Source organism: Chrysemys picta, chromosome 1, assembly GCF_011386835.1.
Source record: "Chrysemys picta bellii isolate R12L10 chromosome 1, ASM1138683v2, whole genome shotgun sequence".
Taxonomy (NCBI): domain Eukaryota; kingdom Metazoa; phylum Chordata; order Testudines; family Emydidae; genus Chrysemys; species Chrysemys picta.
The window spans coordinates 256,842,540-256,861,982 of NC_088791.1; the positions used below are offsets into that span (position 1 = coordinate 256,842,540).

The 19,443-nt window shown below is 41.2% G+C and overlaps 1 protein-coding gene across 2 annotated transcripts in view; it reads left to right on the top strand.

Annotated features, from left to right (window-relative positions):
* Nucleotides 1–19,443, top strand: part of SLC15A1 (solute carrier family 15 member 1) — a 50,417-nt gene that overhangs the window by 15,328 nt on the left and 15,646 nt on the right. For both annotated transcript variants that reach the window (XR_010600587.1, XM_065592646.1), the window contains exons 3-15: nt 892–976; nt 1,063–1,204; nt 6,088–6,207; nt 7,618–7,717; nt 8,005–8,095; nt 9,427–9,510; nt 11,158–11,240; nt 12,309–12,395; nt 14,678–14,767; nt 15,413–15,457; nt 15,567–15,599; nt 15,722–15,810; nt 19,103–19,184. Coding sequence is in view for 1 of the 2 variants with exons in the window: in XM_065592646.1 (XP_065448718.1) it covers nt 892–976; nt 1,063–1,204; nt 6,088–6,207; nt 7,618–7,717; nt 8,005–8,095; nt 9,427–9,510; nt 11,158–11,240; nt 12,309–12,395; nt 14,678–14,767; nt 15,413–15,457; nt 15,567–15,599; nt 15,722–15,810; nt 19,103–19,184 (1,131 nt within the window). In the remaining variant the exon portion in view is untranslated. The remainder of the gene's footprint in view (nt 1–891; nt 977–1,062; nt 1,205–6,087; nt 6,208–7,617; nt 7,718–8,004; nt 8,096–9,426; nt 9,511–11,157; nt 11,241–12,308; nt 12,396–14,677; nt 14,768–15,412; nt 15,458–15,566; nt 15,600–15,721; nt 15,811–19,102; nt 19,185–19,443) is intronic.

The following is a 19,443-nucleotide window of genomic DNA, read 5'->3' on the forward strand; positions in this document are numbered from 1 at the left end:
CCTGGCTGCAACAAACTGACATTGGCTCTGGCAGTGCAGCAGCCAGACTGGGGTCGGCTGCCCCCGGGCTACTTCCACACTCCCCCTCATATGGTACCTGGGCCGTGTTAGAGTCGTCGGTGGTCTCCACCAGCATTGGCTCCTCTGGTAGGTAGCGAAGGGCAGGCTCAGCCAGTCCTCCTCGGGGTAGCTGGCACGGGGCAGGCTCGGCGAGTCAGCAGGCCGGTCGCGGCCTGCGGCTGTTTCCCAAGCAGGAGCTCGGCCACGGACATCTGCTCTCTCCGCCGGCCTGGCCTCCACTGAGCTCTCCAGGCGGGCTTTTATACTTCCGGGTCGGGGCCGTGACCTCAGAGGGGTGCCGGACCCGGTGGCTCCGCCCACGTTGGTATTAGGGGAGGTTCGGCCCTCAGTGGGGCTGTGGGGTAGCCCACCGCCTTGCTACACAAGGGAAGTGGATGCTTCTCTCTCTCTTCTTGATGGTTTCATATCAAGACTGGTTGTCTTTCTGGAAGATTTGCTTTAGTCCAACACTAAAGGTTCATCATTTGCACCTGACAAGAGAGCTCTAAAAATGTCACTAGATTTTAATATAAAAATGTAATTGAATAATAACAATGTTTTGCATATTTTGGGATACTAGTCAGAACTACTCTATACATTAGAAGCCTAGCATCCCAAATATGCAATACATGAAGTTTTTATTCAATTACAATTTTGCCTAGCTCCACTGCAGTCAATAGATATAAATAAACTGGTATGTAATAACTGACTTGTAGCTCGTAAAATTTGTACTGACTCAGGTTAGAATTATGAATTGTGGCCAGATAATGATCTTCTTTATACATTTCATGGCTTTGTTGAAATTCACATTGTCCCATTGTTCCCCTTCAGCCAAGTTGCTTTGGTTATCCACTCAGCATCTTCTTCATTGTCATCAATGAGTTCTGTGAAAGATTCTCCTACTATGGAATGCGAGGTAACTTCCTTTTCAATCTTCACCTGCTTTTGGTTTCAGTTACTGATTATCACCTCCCTAACAGATTGTTTTGTTCCCCCTTGTAGCTGTGCTTGTTCTGTACTTCAAATTTTTTCTCCACTGGGATGATAACCTATCTACAGCCATCTACCACACATTTGTTGCTCTGTGTTATTTGACTCCAATCCTTGGAGCAATCATTGCTGACTCCTGGCTGGGAAAGTTCAAGTGAGTGCTTATTTAAAAAGCAAAACAATCAAATGAAGGCATGACTGAAAAAAGCAATAAAATTCCAACTGTTACTTTAGGGAAAGACTGTTCCAAACCACCCTCGGGATTCAAGAATACTCTGTCAGAAGCTGGTGTTCGTGAATTCAGATTTGTAGAGAGGCTTCAAGTTTTAGTAGATTTCACTCAGAACTGGAAGTGAGGAAAAGCTTGAGTCACTGACAGAAATATTCATTGGGACAGTGAGAGTGTGAGAATGACTCGGGTAGGGCACTCACCAGGGAGGTGAGAGATCCAAGTTCTAATCCTCTTGCTGAATATTTAATTATTTATACACAGCAGAACCGCTTCAGCAGGAGAGATCTGCCCCAGACTACTACATAGCCCAGTGATTAGGGCACTCACCTTAGAAGTGGGAAACCCACATTCAAATTCTCTCTCTGCCTCAAGCAGAGGGTAGATTTGAATCTGGGTCTCCCAGGTCCTGGGTGAGTGTGCTAATCACTAAACTAAACGTTATAAGGGGGGAGGGGCATCTCTGTTGTCATTGACTTTTGTGGGAGTTTAGGCATGCTCAAAGCATACCTATCTGATCAGGCCCTGATGGCAAGATAGTCCAGGAATACATAGGTTCTGGTCCCACTGAAGCTTAGGAATTAGTTAGGCACCAATCTACTGGTTGATGTCAAGATTTAGTCAGCTGTGTGCATGCCCAGCCACCGAAATTTAGGCTCTTTGAAGACTTTAATGCGGGAAACATAGGCATCTATAACAGGGGTGGGCAAACTTTTGGCCTGAGGGTATGGAAATTGTATGGCGGGCCATGAATGCTCAGAAAACTGGGGGTTGGGGTGCGGGAGGAGGTGAGGGCTCTGGCTGGGGGTGCAGGCTGTTGGGTAGGGCCAAAACTCAGGAGTTCAGGGTATGGGAGGGGGCTCCGGGATGGGGTAGGGTTTGGGGTACAGGAGGGGGGTCTGGCTGGGGGTGCGGGCTCTGGGGTGGGGATGAGGGGTTGGGTGTGCAGGAGGGTGCTCCGGGCTGGGACCAAGGGGTTCGGAGGGCGGGAGGGGGAATCGGGGCTGGGTCAGGGGGTCGGGGCACAGAAGGGGGTCAGGGGCGCAGGCTACAGGTGGCACTTCCCTCAAGCAGCTCCCAGAAGCAGCGACCCAGGCCCGCCCTCTACTCTGGGTCCCAACCCAGGGACCCTCGGGCAGCAGCCTCGCTGTCCTCCTTCTCTCACCTTGTCTGTACGCTTCCCTGGGCCGCTTCCCCTATGGCCCCTTGCACCTACTAGGCCCTTCCACTGAGGGCCTGCAGCCTGGCAGACACCGGGCTAGAGTTCCCCTTTACTCCCCTGGGCCTGCCCAATACTGCACTGTCCGCAGTGCTAGCCTCCCAGTTTGGAGATAGACCTTCCCCTCTCAAATGTCTGGGACAGACTGACTGTGCTCTCCCTGAGTAGCCTTTTATAGGGCTGAGCCTGGCCCTGATTGGCTGTCTCCAACCTGGGCCCTGATTGGCACCCAGCAAGCCCTTCTCTCATTGGCTGTGCGTCTGCACAGGCCCCCTGGCCTGCCGCAGCCCATAATCTCAGGGAGTGGGGCAGCTGCCCCACTACACACCCTCCCCCTTAAGAACCCTCTCAGGGGGGGAATTCCCTATCGCCCCTGTGCTCCTCGTAGATGAGCCCTTAGGTAATCTCTCTCGTAGCGCAGGCCCTCCACTAACTGGAGCAACCTGCCTCCCTCCTCTATGGTCTGGGTCCCCACTGTAGACCTCCCTGGTCCTATGTGGGTTCCCACTTCCATTTGGGTTCCCACATCAGCCCTCCCAGCCCCTATGTGGGTTCCCTGGTTAAGGTGGGGTCTCTCTACTCCAGCCCCCTTCTCTTTGAGGACCTCGGCCTGGACTACCACCCCCTGTTGGCTAGCCCCAGACCGAGCCTCTTTCTCAGGCACTCCCCCTTTCTGCCTCAGGGGGCAATGCCTTTTATGTGGCCCTTGGTGTGGCAGTGGAAGCACCCTTGGCGCCTTCCCCCTGCCACAGCCTTAGTCCTGCTTGTCTGGGCCCTAGCCCCTCCTTCTGGGCTGGCCCGGGCCTTGGGAGCCCTGTAGGGGCACTCCCTCTTCAGGTGTCCCTGCTCCCCACAGACCCAACAAGCCAGAGGCCCCCCTGTTACTCTCACAGGGGGCGCCTTGTCTGAGTGAGGCTTCTCTGCCCTCTCCCAGTACGGACACTCCCTCCTGAAGTAGCCCTTTCGCCCACAGGCAAAACATTGCTTGAGCCCAGGCCCTGGCCTCTCGCCCTTGGCGCCTGGTCCCCTATACAGTCTGGGTGCCCACCCCCGCAGCAGCCAGAGCACCTCTCTCTGCTGCTCAGCAAGACGAGCCACCCAAGCCCTCCAGTAAAAGTCTTTGTTCTCCACCATCGTGTCTCTTTCCCTTAGTCTCTCAATGTGGCACAATCTGCCTAGTCCTCGCTCTTGCCTCTTGTGTCGGGGTGGACGTCCATGCCCGCATTCTCCACCACGTGTAACGGGGTTGGGACTCCCCACCGCGGCACTTCCTACTGGTTGTCTTGGGAATTAGCTCAGTCCAGTGGAGCGCCCCCTCCTGGTGGTGTCCCGACTGTCATCTCGCTCTCGGTTGGCGTGTCTGAGCCCACGTCACTCACCAACTCGTGGCGTCCTCTTCGGGACCACTGCCCTCCGGCAGTTCCCCTCAGTCCTTCCACACCCCCTTCCAGGGGTGTGTGTGTCAATCAGCAGTCTCCTTGTCCAGCCACCGTAGTCAAGCACACACGCCAAAGTCTAATCCCTCCCATCAGGGATCTGGCATGGTCTGTACTGGCCGCTCCCTACGGCCAATAGCTAGATATACTGCAAGGGGATAGGGGGGGACCCAGGCCCGCCCTCTACTCTGGGTCTCAGGGAGTGGGGCAGCTGCCTCACTACACCATGTTTTAGGATTCTGTGTTTTTATTACAATAATTGATTTATATCAGATTGCTAATGCTGTTTAAATCCCTGATTTTGCAAAAGCTTAACTATGAGATCACTGGGACTACTCTGTTGGAACCTAGAACTTGAGACTTGGCAAGTGGGAATAATATAAAACTTTTGTTTTACTTCTAAAATATGCTTTTGAGTAATTTTTAAAGCAAAAAAACTACTACTGTAAAGTTCATGAGGAAGGTTAACAGACAGGATGGTGTGGAGGTTAGCCAAAGTACTAATAATTATAGCATTAATATCATGGAGGCTCAATCCTCAAGTAACCCATCTACTGTACACTATCAGTTTTTGGGAGTACCCTCAGAGACTTTCTCCATACTTTGTTGGACAGGGAGCTCTAGTCTGTGGAAGAGGATACATAGCATTTTTGCAATGTGCTGTACATACACGTAAATCATACAGAACCAATTGCATAAATCAGGGATGGCCAAACCGTGGCTTGTGAGCTGCGTGCAGCTCTTTTACAGTTAAAGTGCAGCTCGTGGAGCCCCCTAGGTACCCTCCTATTCTCCACCTACCAGATTCGGGCGGGGGGGAAAGAGCATGGGACCTCTACCTTGAAGTGGGGTAGGGGCTTCTGCCCAACAGGAAGGGGGGTCTCAGGGCTTCAGCCCCGTGGGGTATGCCTGCTGGGGCTCAAACTTCAGCAGGAGTGGGGCTGATGCCCTGAGCCCCAGCAGGTGTGCCCTGGCTCTCGAACTTCTGAAGATTGTCGTGTGCAGCTCAGAAGGTCAGTAAGTTTGGCCACCCCTGACATAAATTGTCTCTCTGTTACTTACATGGCCCTTATCACTGTAGTATCTGAGACTCCCAAATAAAGAACAGCAACAAGATTTTCTCACTGTCAGCTCAGACAAAATCACACTCCTATCTGAAATGTTTTTCCTATTGCTGTTAAGACTAATGCCTAAAATCATTATAACTGACAGAGATTAGAGAAAAATGTATGTGTTTGTGGATTTGTACTAAGAACACATTCAGCAAAACATTTAATCACATGTTTAAGTCCCATTGAAGTTAAAATAAAGAACGTGTTTAAGGGCTTTGTGAAACAAGAATGGACACAAGTTTAAAGTTTATGATTTTTTTGATCACACTACAATATGCACACTCAGTTGCCCAATGCAATGGCAACAGAGATAGTCACATTTGGTGCTACCAGTCGGCACTACTATCCTGATGCTAGTCTTGAATTTTAGTCTTTCATAGATGAATACACTTTAGCCCATTAGCTGGTTCACTCAGATTATTCTCATTATTTCTGAAGATACTTTTGTGTAGTTTTCATTATTTCCCCCCTGAAGTTTCAATGAAGAAAAATAGAGAACTATAAATGGTTATGTACCCAGAGCATAGGTTGCATATTGATGGTATAATGCATATACAATTTAAATTTCACAATATATTAAATAGGACAAAAGGACTTTCACAATCTTACTTTTCCCCCTAACTTGGTTATTAAAGAGGCAATCACTGAAGCACTGACAGATGGTGCAATCACAATATGTAGATGTTAAATAAAATGCCTGAATACACGCCTTTTTTCTAATATCTTTTGTCTTGTTACCTTACTTTAATTTAATTAAGTAATATAATTAAATTATTTATTTTGCTTAAGCAGAGACTACCTTTAAAATAAAGTGTCAAAAGTATAACTGGTATGGGATAAATTGTTTATTATTCAGGAAATGTTTTGATATATTTACAGTATCTCGTGATAAGATTCTCATAGCTATTTCATGGTGGATTTATTCATCCTGTTTATTCTAACCAATTACTTTCTGCCTGAAACATTCTTGTGAACTAGAAAGAAATCTGAGTTAGCTGTGCAGTTAAAAAACATATTTTCTGTCTTCTTCCTTTACAACAGGACCATCATCTCCCTGTCCATTGTTTATACCATTGGACAGGCGATCATGGCAGTAAGTTCCATAAATGACTTGACAGACTATAACAGGGATGGAATTCCCGATAACATTCCATTGCACATGTAAGTTGCATTACACATTTCTGTCTTCCAGATTAATGCATGATGGAATAATTTAGTTCTTTGATGTACTGTACTTGTTGCTTAAATTGTCTAATGATCAGCCTCTTCTTATTTACTGCTACTTTTATAAGGAAGCTGTCATATCCATGTTATATGACCCCTATGACCCAGTGGCAAAGACCACTGAAACCTATATTGATCTGCTGCTTAAAAACCTGCCCTAGAGCAGCTTGAATTTACACAATCAATTTTCCCAAGATTGAATAGTTTTAGAGAAGAGAACCTGTGTAGTTCACTACTTAAACAGTTCTCCCTTTTATTTTTATGCATCTGAAAAGTTTCACAGGATGTGTGCAAAATTCAAACCATACTGATTTCACTTAATTTAAGTGAGGCGGTCATTTACCTCAAGGCAGATCTATTTCATTCAAATTTTATTTTAAATCTGAGCTCTGTAAGAGAATGATTACAAAGGCAGACTAACTCTATATTGAGTATGAACTATACATTTTATGAGTTTTGTGAGTCAGACTACAGATTTTCATCACTGCACAAGGTCTGTGCAAAAGAGGTTCTCTGAAACTTTGTAGTTAATAAAATATCCTATTTTACTTTCATCTGATTTTGGAGCTGGAATTTTAACATCCAGAAATATATTATGCAACATATGACACCATTCATATTGCTTCATAAAACAACACCTTGATTTCCAAGGAAAGTATATCATTCTCCTGAATAAAATAGAGTATTTCTCCCAGATAAACGAGCCAAGAAAGAATATCTTAAGAATAAGCTAAAGTTCATTACTTTATCTTTGCTTTCTGGCACAGCAGAATATCATGTGCTAGAGACTGTCCTGCATTTCCAGCACAGAAAGCACAGGCCAGGATGAGCAGGGACAAAGATGGTTTTATGTCACCTTTCTACTGCCTGCATTCTGGGCTGCTGCAGGGCCTGAAATGGCCCTGGTATAAGGTAGCTCAGCCACAGGAGCTGTTTACGTCATGGCAGCTTTGCCTGAGATGCCTATAGGCTCTCTGAAGTTCAGAATCCCCATAGTGCTTAGTGCTACAATTGCACCTCCATCCCTAATGCACCACCTTGTGTCCCTGGCCCCAGCATGCCCTCCAAGCTGGTGCATCTAATCAGGGCAGTGTAGGGCTGCTTAACTCAGCCCTATGCTGGTCCTGCACCGGGATCATTCTTCTCCAGCCCATTGCATTTCCTTCAAGCCACCCCAGTGGTATATATAGACCAGAAACCGGTCAATGACATTTTTGAATGTTAGGACACAGTTAAGAATTCCTTTGTTTAATGCTGTTGCTATTAGCAAGCCTGGGCATTTCTCCTTGTATGCTGTTCCTTTACCTACACTAAAGTAAACTGAGTGACGTTTTCTCCCTTCCCCAGTGGTCTGTCTATGATTGGCCTGATCTTAATTGCTTTTGGTACTGGTGGAATCAAGCCCTGTGTATCAGCATTTGGTGGAGATCAGTTTGAAGAGGAACAGGTAACAATATTTTTCAAACATGGTTGGACTCATATTTCATTTTTTAATAATAATAGATATACATCTTCAGATGGTGTCCATTGCTCTGGTACTTGGGTGTCCAAAAGAAGAGCTAGATCCTACCTCAGTGTTCTCTACAAATACATACACTGTGTCATCAGTACTAAATATTGGGCGGACTCCAATCATACATTGTAATTTAGGCCAGCGGAGTCTGATCAACATAATACTGACTAACCATGTTCTAAATAGTTCTTTTAAAATTTATTTTCTTACTCTCACTGCAGGAAAAACAAAGAAATAGATTCTTCTCTCTATTTTATTTGTCTGTTAATGCCGGAAGTCTCCTCTCTACTATAATCACTCCAATTCTCAGAGGTAAACTTGCACTGTTGTTGTCTACAAACTGGTTAAACAGCATAGCAAAAAAGAATAAGGCAGTGGGGATGGATCACTTATTGGATTAGTACTGGATAAGGGTATTTTAGTTTTAGGCAACTACTTTGAGTCCACCCAGAAGTCATTACCATCTGATGGCTTATGAGACATGTTTATAGTTTCAGCTTATTTCTAATATAGAAATGTCAATATCACAAAACCTCACTGTCATAGTTGATGCTAATGGGCATCTTTCTTGGCAGTCTCAGAGATGCTAAAAATTGAATGACCATGGAGACTGCACTACTTTCACACCTGATAGGAAGGTGGAGAAGCCAGCACTGCTGCTGTGACTCTTGTAGCTCAAAGAAGGCTTTGTTCTACAGTGATATTTAACACAGCATTTTTTAAATCACCACTAAAATGATCAAAAAAAGGAGAGGAAAATAATATCATTAGATTTCTCTATTTTGTGGGGGGAAGAGGGAAAGAAGAAAGGGAGCTTTTTATTCAGAGGTTTAAGGGTATTACAAAAGATGCACATATACATAATATATAGACACATAGACACTTAAAATATACAACAAATTAAGTCAAAAATTTACTACTATCAAAATGGACATTTTTATGTGTTCTAATTATAAAGATCTCACTGATTTTTCTTTAATGGAAGCGACGTCCTGATAAATGTAAAACAAATTCTAAATCACCAGTATCTGGGTTCATTCCTTAATAAACTGTACATGATTAAATATACTTGTTTTTCTGTCCTTCCTTTCTATGTTTAACTCTGATTATATAGTGTAGTGACTATACACACACGTACACACATACATCTGTAAGTGGAGTATGTGTTGTGCTGTACGATGGATTATAGATTTTATTGGCATGACTTTGGAATGGCTGCTTTCTCAAGAATGGCAAAGCCACAAGAGAATTATACAAATGATCCCAAATAAGTGTAGCTCAGACTTGGACCTTTCGATTTCTGGCATTCTATTCCAGTTCGTTGCTGTCATTTTATTATTAGTTAACACAATTTGCTATCCTTCCTAGGATAGATGGCAGATGAGCATATGAAAAAATGTGAGAGACCCTTCTTTGCTGGTATATCATTGAAAATGCCTTCTGTGGTTTGAACAGAAAGAGTCAACCAAAGGAAGAAAGATAGGACTTTATTTAATGGTTTGATTAGAAGGCTGACTAACCTGTCAGAGCAAGACAGATTAGTTGCTAGCAGGCTAGTATACTCCTAGGTAAATTTTATAGCTTCAATGCTAGCTGACACTAGTATTCAAAACTCTTGTCTAACCCTGTTTTATTTCCTTCAGGCGAAGAATGTGGAATTCACACCAAGCAACAGTGTTACCCACTGGCCTTTGGAGTGCCTGCTGCACTCATGGCCGTTTCACTGAGTATGTTGCCTGTTTTCCAGTTTATTTACTGCATAAATTCTCTTTATTATATTGGTGACTTTTTATACGAGAAGGGGAAATAAGACTATTTGCTTAGAAATGTGGAGTTAAAGGGAGAGGCTGCCTTGTTTTTTATAATCCAGGATTCCTGATGTAGCATTGGCATAACTGCCAATTAATACCATACAGATAAATATATTTGCATGGTAGAGAGCTCCATATGTTGTAATTGCTTGGGTGTGCTGCTGCAGTCTAGAAAGGGAAAATATAAATATACATTTATGTATCACTGATCAGGGGTTACATAGCATTATGGACAAGGTTCAAACTATGGCAGAAATATTAAAGTAGAAAATTGATGGACTACATCTCCTCAGGTTACTAGTTCTGACTCCATCACAACATCCCAAAACCTGATCAGGGGGTAAGAGAGTTCTCATATTAGAGGTACAAATGAAGGGTTAGGCTTGATAACTTTGCTCTGGAAATAGCAGTCAAATCAAAATCTGATAATTAAGTAGAAATTGTCTAATAAAAATAGTTTTACTATTAAGGGTCAAATTGTGGCCTGGCCTGCATGGCAGTGCCAGGGCTTAAGGGAGTGCAGGATGTGTTCCCGTATGCCCCTGCACCAGCTACCCACATCATGGGTGATTGCACCAGAGGAGAAGCAAGATCCACAGAGCTATTACATCCCTCTTCATGCACATGGATGGGAGTGGGCAGAGCCTTGTTTCCACCCCCCACAATGTACATTGCTGTGCCAGCATGTCAGGGAGCCTGCTCTGTGCCTGCTATAGACCTGGTGCAGTTTATTCCCTTCGTGGAGCAGTGGGGGAACTCCCATGAGAGCTGCTCCAGAGGCAGCTCAAGAACATACTGCCCCTTATCTGTGTTCATGACCAAACCTCAAATAAACCCTAAATGTTCTGCATTACATAGTTTGCTTTAGCTTATGTGGTACTATTTGGAGCATTCAGGGGCAGTAAATAAATGTGAAAGCTTTAAATAAGGGAGGTTTTTCAAAGCTTTAATCAAATATCCAAGATTAAGATGAGCACAGAATAGTAATATATTAATACAGTAATTTCAGATGCATTGGTGAAATATTGCATTGTCCTTCTGTATGTAACCATTTACTTGCTTATGAAAAAACACTGCATTTTACCAGCTGCACTGCTCAATGAGCATTGCAGTACAAAGACCAAGGAATTATTTTGTTATAAGAACCCTTTCAGAGTTCATAGAGGATAAAATAGCTGCAATATCCAATACACTTGCTCTTCCAAAATTACATCTTTAATTATAGGTTGTATTAGGGAAATTCAGCAGGCCCAGACCTAAGGCCCCCATCTGTTTTGTTTTGTTTTTGTCCTTACTCAGGCAAACTGCCTACTCACTGAAGACAACAGATGTTTGCCTGAATGAGGACTGCATAAGAATCTGTTTAGGAATCTGATAAAGTATATTAGATTGATTAAAAATTAATTGAAAAATATGTAAATAACTGTTTTATTGCTCTTTAAAATGCTGTTTCCCACTCAGGCTTGGTTTGTTTTAACCTCTTTGTCATTATGTTTTGTATACCAAAGTATTTTCCTCTAGTTTCAGTCAATCCTGAAATGTTTTTCTGTTTACTTATTGTAGTGGTGTTCATACTTGGAAGCAAAATGTACAAGAAAGCTCATCCTCAAGGCAATATAATGCTCCAGGTTTCCAAATGCATTGGAGTAAGTAATGCCAGACTACCTGGAAAAGCATGGCTGGACTTTTCAAATGGAGTTAGTCTTTATCACCCATCGATAATTTTTATGACCTTCATAAACTTTGTAGTTTGCAAACTGTTTCTTCCATTTCAGTCAGGAGTAAAATTCCATCATAATGTTGCAATTATTTCTGTCATAATTAATCTGATATTTTGGTGTAAAAGAAGCTTCTGAGTTTTTGAGACTCACTCTGATTTGTTTTTCTTAATTGAGCCTAATGAGTTGTATCACACACCCACCCACCCACCCCTTAAATTATCCTGCGTTGACTTAATTTCAAATCAACCACTTTTTAACAATCCAGCTGCTAAGGTCTCTTAATTTCAGTAAATGTTAGTTATTATTATGTAGTTAGTTGTATTATCATGGTTCCTTGAGGCCTCAAGCAAGATCAGGGTCCAACTGTGGTAGAGACTTCAGTGGAGCTTAATGCAGGTTCCTTCAATCCTGACCTGTAGTACCCCCGTTATTCCAGTCCTGTGCTCCCCACATACAGGTCTGCCAGTGTAACTCTAGCACAGCTACATAATATTTGTTGTTGGCATGAGGAATTCATTAGAAAATATTAATGTTTCATGTAAACAAAATTTATCTTTAAAGTGTAATTCCATTCTGAAGAATTGCTGTGTAAAACTGAAACTATCTTCTTATTTTATTAAACACTGAAAGTGTACTCTGCAAAAACCTGTGTAGACAAGGCCTCAGAGAATTCCCAGCAGCACCCAGTGTTAAGAGGCACTACCTATTTTTCTGAATTGCTTGGTTTCCTCTAATATTGGGAATGTTTTCCTGAATCCAAGACATATGAGACATATAGCAGAACACTTCCTTTAAGTGTTTAAAACAGTTTCTTAGAAACATTCACCTTTTAATAATAATAAAAATAAATTAAAAAGAATATAAATTGCTCTGAAAGATAGTTTCTCTTATTATTAGAAGTCACTTTAACCTTGTAGTTACAAATATTTGTTGCATCATGTTTAAATGGTATTCAGTGTAATTAATCCAAATTTATTAATGTTCTTTTCACAGTTTGCTGTTAAAAACAGATTTCAGCATCGCAGAAAACAGTTCCCCAAAAGAGAACACTGGCTGGACTGGGCTAGTGAAAAGTATGATGTAAGTATCATTTGTGTGTGCATGAGCACGTGTGCATGGATAGATAGATAATGCCTTTCTCCCTTTTTTCTTTTTTGTTCCATCTGCCTTGTTCACTAGTTATGCAACCCCATACCAAATACCGGGGAGATAATGCTGTGTCTGTCTATAGTAATCAGAAGCTAGTGTTCTAGTTAGATCTTACTGCTCTGGCAAGATAGGATGGTTACCATCATGGCTTAATGTAGCTTCAGATTGTCCTCCAGGTATCAGGGCTTTGTGCATGATCACATATCACACTGAGGAAACTCTAGTGGGCTGAACATAAATGTATTTCTCTCTAAGAACAAATATTTAAAATTACCTGGTAGCAGTTTCAATATGATAGCAAGTATTCTATCTCCAGTGTAGATTTTATGGCCTTGATATAAACAATCCAGCTTCAAAATACACTTTGAATGAAAACACACAATATATATGATAACACATGCGAACAATGCACATTACACTAATGAGGATTGTAGTTAATGCCCTATGGACTCCATGGTCAAGAAATTTGTCAGAGAATCCACTTCTAGCTGCAGAATTGTGCTCCAGAATCTAAGCTTACATTAAAAAAAATATAAGGGAGGCAATATCAATGTGGCCTAGTGAATAGGGTACTGGTCTAGGACTTAGAAGACCTGGGTTCTGTTCCTGGCTCTGCCACTGATTTAGAGGGGAGGGATAGCTCAGTGATTTGCACATTGGCCTGCTAAACCCCGGGTTGTGAGTTCAATCCTTGAGGGGGCCATTTAGGGATCTGGGGCCAAAAAAAAATCTGTCTGGGGATTTGTCCTGCTTTGAGCAGGGGGTTGGACTAGATGACCTCCTGAGGTCTCTTCCAACCCTAATAAAACAAAAAACAACCTCAGTTGGTGAAATTATCATAGGCCCTTCAAAACCGAGGACCTATAACTATTTACACCAGCTGAGGTTCCTAGCCTTCATGCTTGTGAAAATAAGCTTGAAAATATGTAACTAATGCAGTAATGTGTTGCTTTGCACAGGCCCTTTATTATAATATTGCATTCCTTCATTGGTAATCCATACTGAGTTCAAACTCCTTGTCATGGCTTTTAAAGCCATTCAGCTATTCATCCCCAATCTATATGTCTCCTTTTAGGTGGCCTTCCGCACTCCCTGATGATTTTTCAATGGTTACACAAATCTCAACCTCCCTTCTGTCTCCTCTCTGATTCCTGCCTACATGACATCTTCCATGTAGCCCCTGTTCATTGAAAATGCTCCTCAAAACCACCTTATCGTTCAAATCCCTCTTAAAAATTTGTTTCTGAAACATCATCTATCAGAAATGAGATAAAATAACACAAACTAACAAAAACAAAGTCTAGTTCAATGTAACCATCACATATATGTACAGACCTTACTGAGTAACAGTGGACTTTATTTACATAACCCCTCTTGTCCTTTCTCCTCACACACACCTGCACACGTTTTGTCCGTTTTTGTCCATTTGTTAAAAGACAGGGAACAAAGAGTAGGAATAAATGGTAAATTTTCAGAATGGAGAGGGGTAACTAGTGGTGTTCCCCAAGGGTCAGTCCTAGGACCAATCCTATTCAACTTATTCATAAATGATCTAGAGAAAGGGGTAAAAAGTGAGGTGGCAAAGTTTGCAGATGATACTAAACTGCTCAAGATAGTTAAGACCAAAGCAGACTGTGAAGAACTTCAAAAAGATCTCACAAAACTAAGTGATTGGGCAACAAAATGGCAAATGAAATTTAATGTGGATAAATGTAAAGTAATGCACATTGGGAAAAATAACCCCAACTATACGTACAATATGATGGGGGCTAATTTAGCTGCAACTAATCAGGAAAGAGACCTTGGAGTCATCGTGGATAGTTCTCTGAAGACGTCTGACCCAGTACGGCTATTCTTATGTTATGTTCTTATCTTCATCTTAATTTAGGCCCCAGTAGTGCAAAGACTTACACATGTGCTTAACTTTAAAGGACTGTAAATAATTCCATTGAAGTCTAAAGCTCTACACACAATCTGTAAAGTTTAGCATGTGTCTAAGTCTTGCATGATCAGGACCTTTGTTTCTAATGTGAATTAAAATATATGAATAGCAATAGTATGAATAAAATATGAATAATAGTAATAGTCTTAGTATATATATACACACACATATATATATATATGTTTTATATATATAAAAAACTTGTGGTTTTGTTGAATTTACCTATTTTTAGCAACTTTTTTTTTTTTTTTTTTACTGTTCTTCACTATAGAAACGACTTATTACACAAACTAAGATGGTCTTGAGGGTACTTTTCCTGTATATTCCTCTCCCCATGTTTTGGGCACTTTTTGATCAGCAGGTAAGGTAGAAAAAAAGTGTAATTTTTTTGCAAGTACATGTACAATTATATTCAATCATTATATTGTGAAATCAGTGGGCAGAATTTAAATTGGTGATAATGAAAAATGGTACTTATGAATTACACAGTTATTTATATACTGTACCTAGTAAGTTATTTTATTTATCTCTCCTATTATACACTAGCTGCTCTTGTGAAGCTTTAAGTGTATGATCAATTAATATTTCAAACATATATATTACAAAATAATCTAAGTTGACACAATGTCAGCAAAAATATTAAAGATAAAATCCTTATCCTGGTTCCAGCTCTTATATGCTGGGTAAAAAAGACCGGAGCAGCATAAAAGGCCTCTAAAAGCCCCAGTTCTGTTTGGGGGAGGATCCCCCCAGTGCAGACACTGTGGAAGACAGCCATAAAGCTGCCTCCAAAGACCCCATTGCAAGTCCAACATTTTCCTTTAGTAGTTCAGGATCAGACCTTTGTCAAAGATTGGCAGAGGAAAAAGTAATCCTAAGGAAAGTTTTTGTCTTCCTTTATTATTGATTCTCCACCCCCTCTATTCTTCCCTTTCTAAAAAAATTCAGGAGTAACTAGAACAGATTGCTTTATTGTAGCATTTCATTATGACTTTGTTTTATTAAGGGATCAAGATGGACATTACAAGCCACAACAATGGATGGAAACTTTGTAGGTTATTTTAACTTAAAGTTTTAAAGAATTATTGACTTTTCATTTGTTCTTATGCATTTTTTCAGTCTTCTAATGTTAAAATATATTTACCTTTTCTTTTCCTTAGGGAGCTATTCAGATCCAGCCAGACCAGATGCAGGTACACTAAACTACATTTGTGATATTTTTACATACTCCTCAAAGACTTTTTTTTAAATCACTATTTTAAAAAAGACTTTGGAAAGTGCTTAACTTTTTTTTCTGGATATTTACATTCAACAGACCGTGAACCCGATTCTGATTGTTGTTATGGTCCCAATTGTAGACGCTGTGGTTTATCCTTTAATTAAAAAATGCCACTTCAATTTCACGTAAGTTAATTCATATGCCTGATTTAAGCTTCAGGTGTATTTTAATGATTTATCTTAAAGTGCTATGTTGATGATATTATGACAGAGCAAGCTTTCACTAAGATAAGGAAATCCAAGGAGTAGAACTATTAATAATGAGTTAATATAAAAAGTATTTTATGTTACTGAAACACTTAGGACTTGGCTACACTTGCGAGTTAGAGCTCATAAAGCAGCCCTGGGTGCCCAACTCCCGACCCGTCCACACTGGCAAGGCACGTAGAGTGCTCTGACTCCTCAGCTAGAGTGCTCCTGGTACCTCACCGCAGTGAGTGGAATAACATTTGCTGCGCCTTGGCTACAATGCCTGGCGTCAGTGTGAACGAGGGGTTGCATTACTGTGCTCTGATTGGCCTCCGGAAATGTCCCATAATCCCCTTAATTCAAGAGGCCACTCTTGTCATTGTTTTTGAATCACTGCAGGAATGCGGATGTGCCCTTTCAAAGCTCTGTTTCCGACAACCGGCATGCTTATCTGCTCTGAGAGAAAGTAACCATTACTGTGGAATGCTGTGTGTGAGAGACAGAGGCGGGGTGGGGAGAAGGGGAGTCTGCTGTGGTCTGAACTTACAAGACCTCATGCTGATATGCTCTCAGCCCCCAAAAACCCACTCTCTCTTCCCCCACATACACACAACACACTCCCTGTCACACTCCACCCCACCCCACTCCCCATTTGAAAAGCACATTGCAGTCACTTGCATGCTGGGATAGCTGCCCATAATGCACCGCTCCAAATGCCGCTGCAAGTGCCACAAATGTGTCCACGCCAGTGCGCTTGAAGCTGTCAGTGTGGACAGACTGCAGCGCTTTCCCTATTGCGCTCTCCTATTGCTGGTTTATCTTAAAGCACTCTACATCTGCAAGTGTAGCCATGCCCTTAGTTGCAATCATATATACAGCTCTAAGAACAAAGAGAAGGCGAACCCAGCTGCAGGGGGCAAACTACAGCGTGGAGATGAAATCCTGCCCCCTTGAAGTCAATGCCATAAATCCAATTGACTTCAACAGAACCAGGATTTCACCCTTGGTTTCTTCCTTCCTTCATTCTTTCTTTCTGTTTTGTATTATAAAAAATAGACACATAGTTACTCCTATCTTGTGGGAGTACCTTTTTGCCTCAGAATGGGAGAAGCCAGATATACTTTCTGGTAGATCTTAGACTGCACTTTATGTTGTGAGTAGAGCTGGCCAGAAATTTTTCGATTAATCACTTTTTGTCAAAAAATGCCAATTCAGTGAAAACTAAACTGTTAGCAAAGTAGGGTCAGGTTCAACAAATTTCCTGACTCAAGTAAATCTTAAGAAAAAAAGTTTGGAAATAGTGTGTCAAAGTTAAAAATTTCATTTTTATGGTTCAAAATGACTACTTCTTTCAAAATTTAAACTATTTAGACTGAAAAAAATGTTGCAAAGAAGGGCAAAATCAAAACAAAAATGATCAAAACAGAATATTTTGATTGACCCAAAATGGTAAAAATTTGGGTTTTTTTGGTTCACCAGGATTTTTGAGATTTTAACTTTTTGCCCAGAATCAAGACAGGAAAATTTTTTGAACTCTCAAAAATATTAATGGAACATGAAAACCATTTCCTCACCAGCTCTAGTTGAGAGTGTTGCTATGTATACCTTCATGTAGCACCATCTGTTACTAGCAATATAGCATGGATAGGAATGCAGTTTGGAAAGAAGGAAAAGGTTCATTGGCTGAAACAACTAAGGGAAAAGGGTACTTTTTTCCACTGAGTTAACTCAATCAAGTTGGCTTAATAGGGTTTTCAAGTGTGTTAAGTTAGCTTGATTTGAGTTAACTCAATTGAAAAAAGAGCTTTTCCCTAAATTTAGATAATTCTATACACTATAAAATGGGTCTCCCATTTTTAGGAGTCATTCTAGGTTAAGACTCAGTGGCAGGAAGACATAAAATTAGGCTAGAATTCATCCAGATGCTCTCTCATAACTGAGTCTTAGGAAGGGGTGATTCATTATAAAGAAGCTACGTGAATTTTGTAACTGGAATTTTTTAATTATTTTTTTAATTAATTTATTTTACAGGGTTTCAAATTAAAGTTCCCTGTTTTGGGTATTTATAGTATATTCCTGAGTTTTTTTCCTCTGATTCTCTTGCTTTCCTCATTGATTTTATATAAGTCTGGAACCCACGTTTCTAGTACTACAACTGTAGTGTGCCCAACAAACAGTCACAACTGATGTATGGGCATTATTGATAAATTTAGTATCAAATAAAGAAATGGTAAGAGAAATTTAAAAATCAAATTTCCTGACTGTACTGTTCTTTTCTGACCCATTTATTACATTTAGCTTTTATCCATTTATGAAAATTGTTGTGGGAATGTGAACTTCCCCTATTACAAACTTGCTGGCCCTCCCATCCTCTTCCCACTAAGATTTTGATTACATCAGAGAGGTAGAACCTTTTATATTCTTTCCTGGGAATGAAAATTTTACTTGGCTCCTTCATACATGGGCCCTCCACAGCCATTATTTGATGCCATAAATAGATAGTTTGCCCTAGACCAGGGATTGGCAACCTTTGGCAGGTTCGGCTGATCACAGCTCCCATTGGCCGTGGTTCGCCGTTCCGGGACAATGGGGACGTCGGGAAGCAGCGGCCAGCACATCCCTCAGCCCGCGCCGCTTCACGCGTGCCAAAGATTGCCGATCCCTGCCCTAGACTGACTTTTATTGCCATGGTACTAAATTTAATAATTTCTTAAAATGTCATTAGACCTAAAAACCATATCTCCCTGAATTTTTTTTAGTTCAGTACTTTCCAGATTTGAACATAGTAGTATATGCATAATAAGTAATCTCCCTTTTGTACAGGCCATAACTATGCACTTCTGTAGCTCTTTTTATTCTTTGCAGCCTTAAATGGGTTAAGTTCCCTTTCTGAGTAAATCAGACTTTTTAGGTCAACTGTGCAAACCTAATAATTGTTCAGATGATGGCTAATCATAGAAATGAGCCATATAGATCTTGAGCAACAGATTATTAAATGGACTAGAGATGTAATTTCAAGGAGTCTAGATTTCCCTAAATGGTAACTGGGAACTAACACTGAGATATGTAAGGCTTAAAAGGGTATTTTCTGTAACCATATCAGTACTCACAGGGTAATAATATACTATCGATAGTCATCTTAATGTTCTCCATAATGAAATGGAAACTCACAGCTGAATTTTTGGATTAATACTACTCCTAACATTCATGTTTTTTGTTGCTATACTAGGCCCCTGAGGAAGATTACAGTTGGTATGTTTCTTGCATCTCTGGCTTTTGTTGCTGCTGCACTGGTACAAGTGCAAATCGATGTAAGTTAAGCCGAACACAACCAAATGATGATATTGCTATTTAGCTTTTTAATTACTATACAGATTTTGGTGAGAGTGCAAGTGGTCCAAACCATGGCAATTAATCATTTCTTTCTATACGAATTAACCAAGAATGTTTTTATTAAAAAAAGAGGGAAGGGAACGTATTGGTATATATGTGTCATGGAATGTAATGTGATCTATGATAAAATTAATAAGCTAGAAGAATTCCTCAGCAGCGTATTCTTATCTGTTTTTG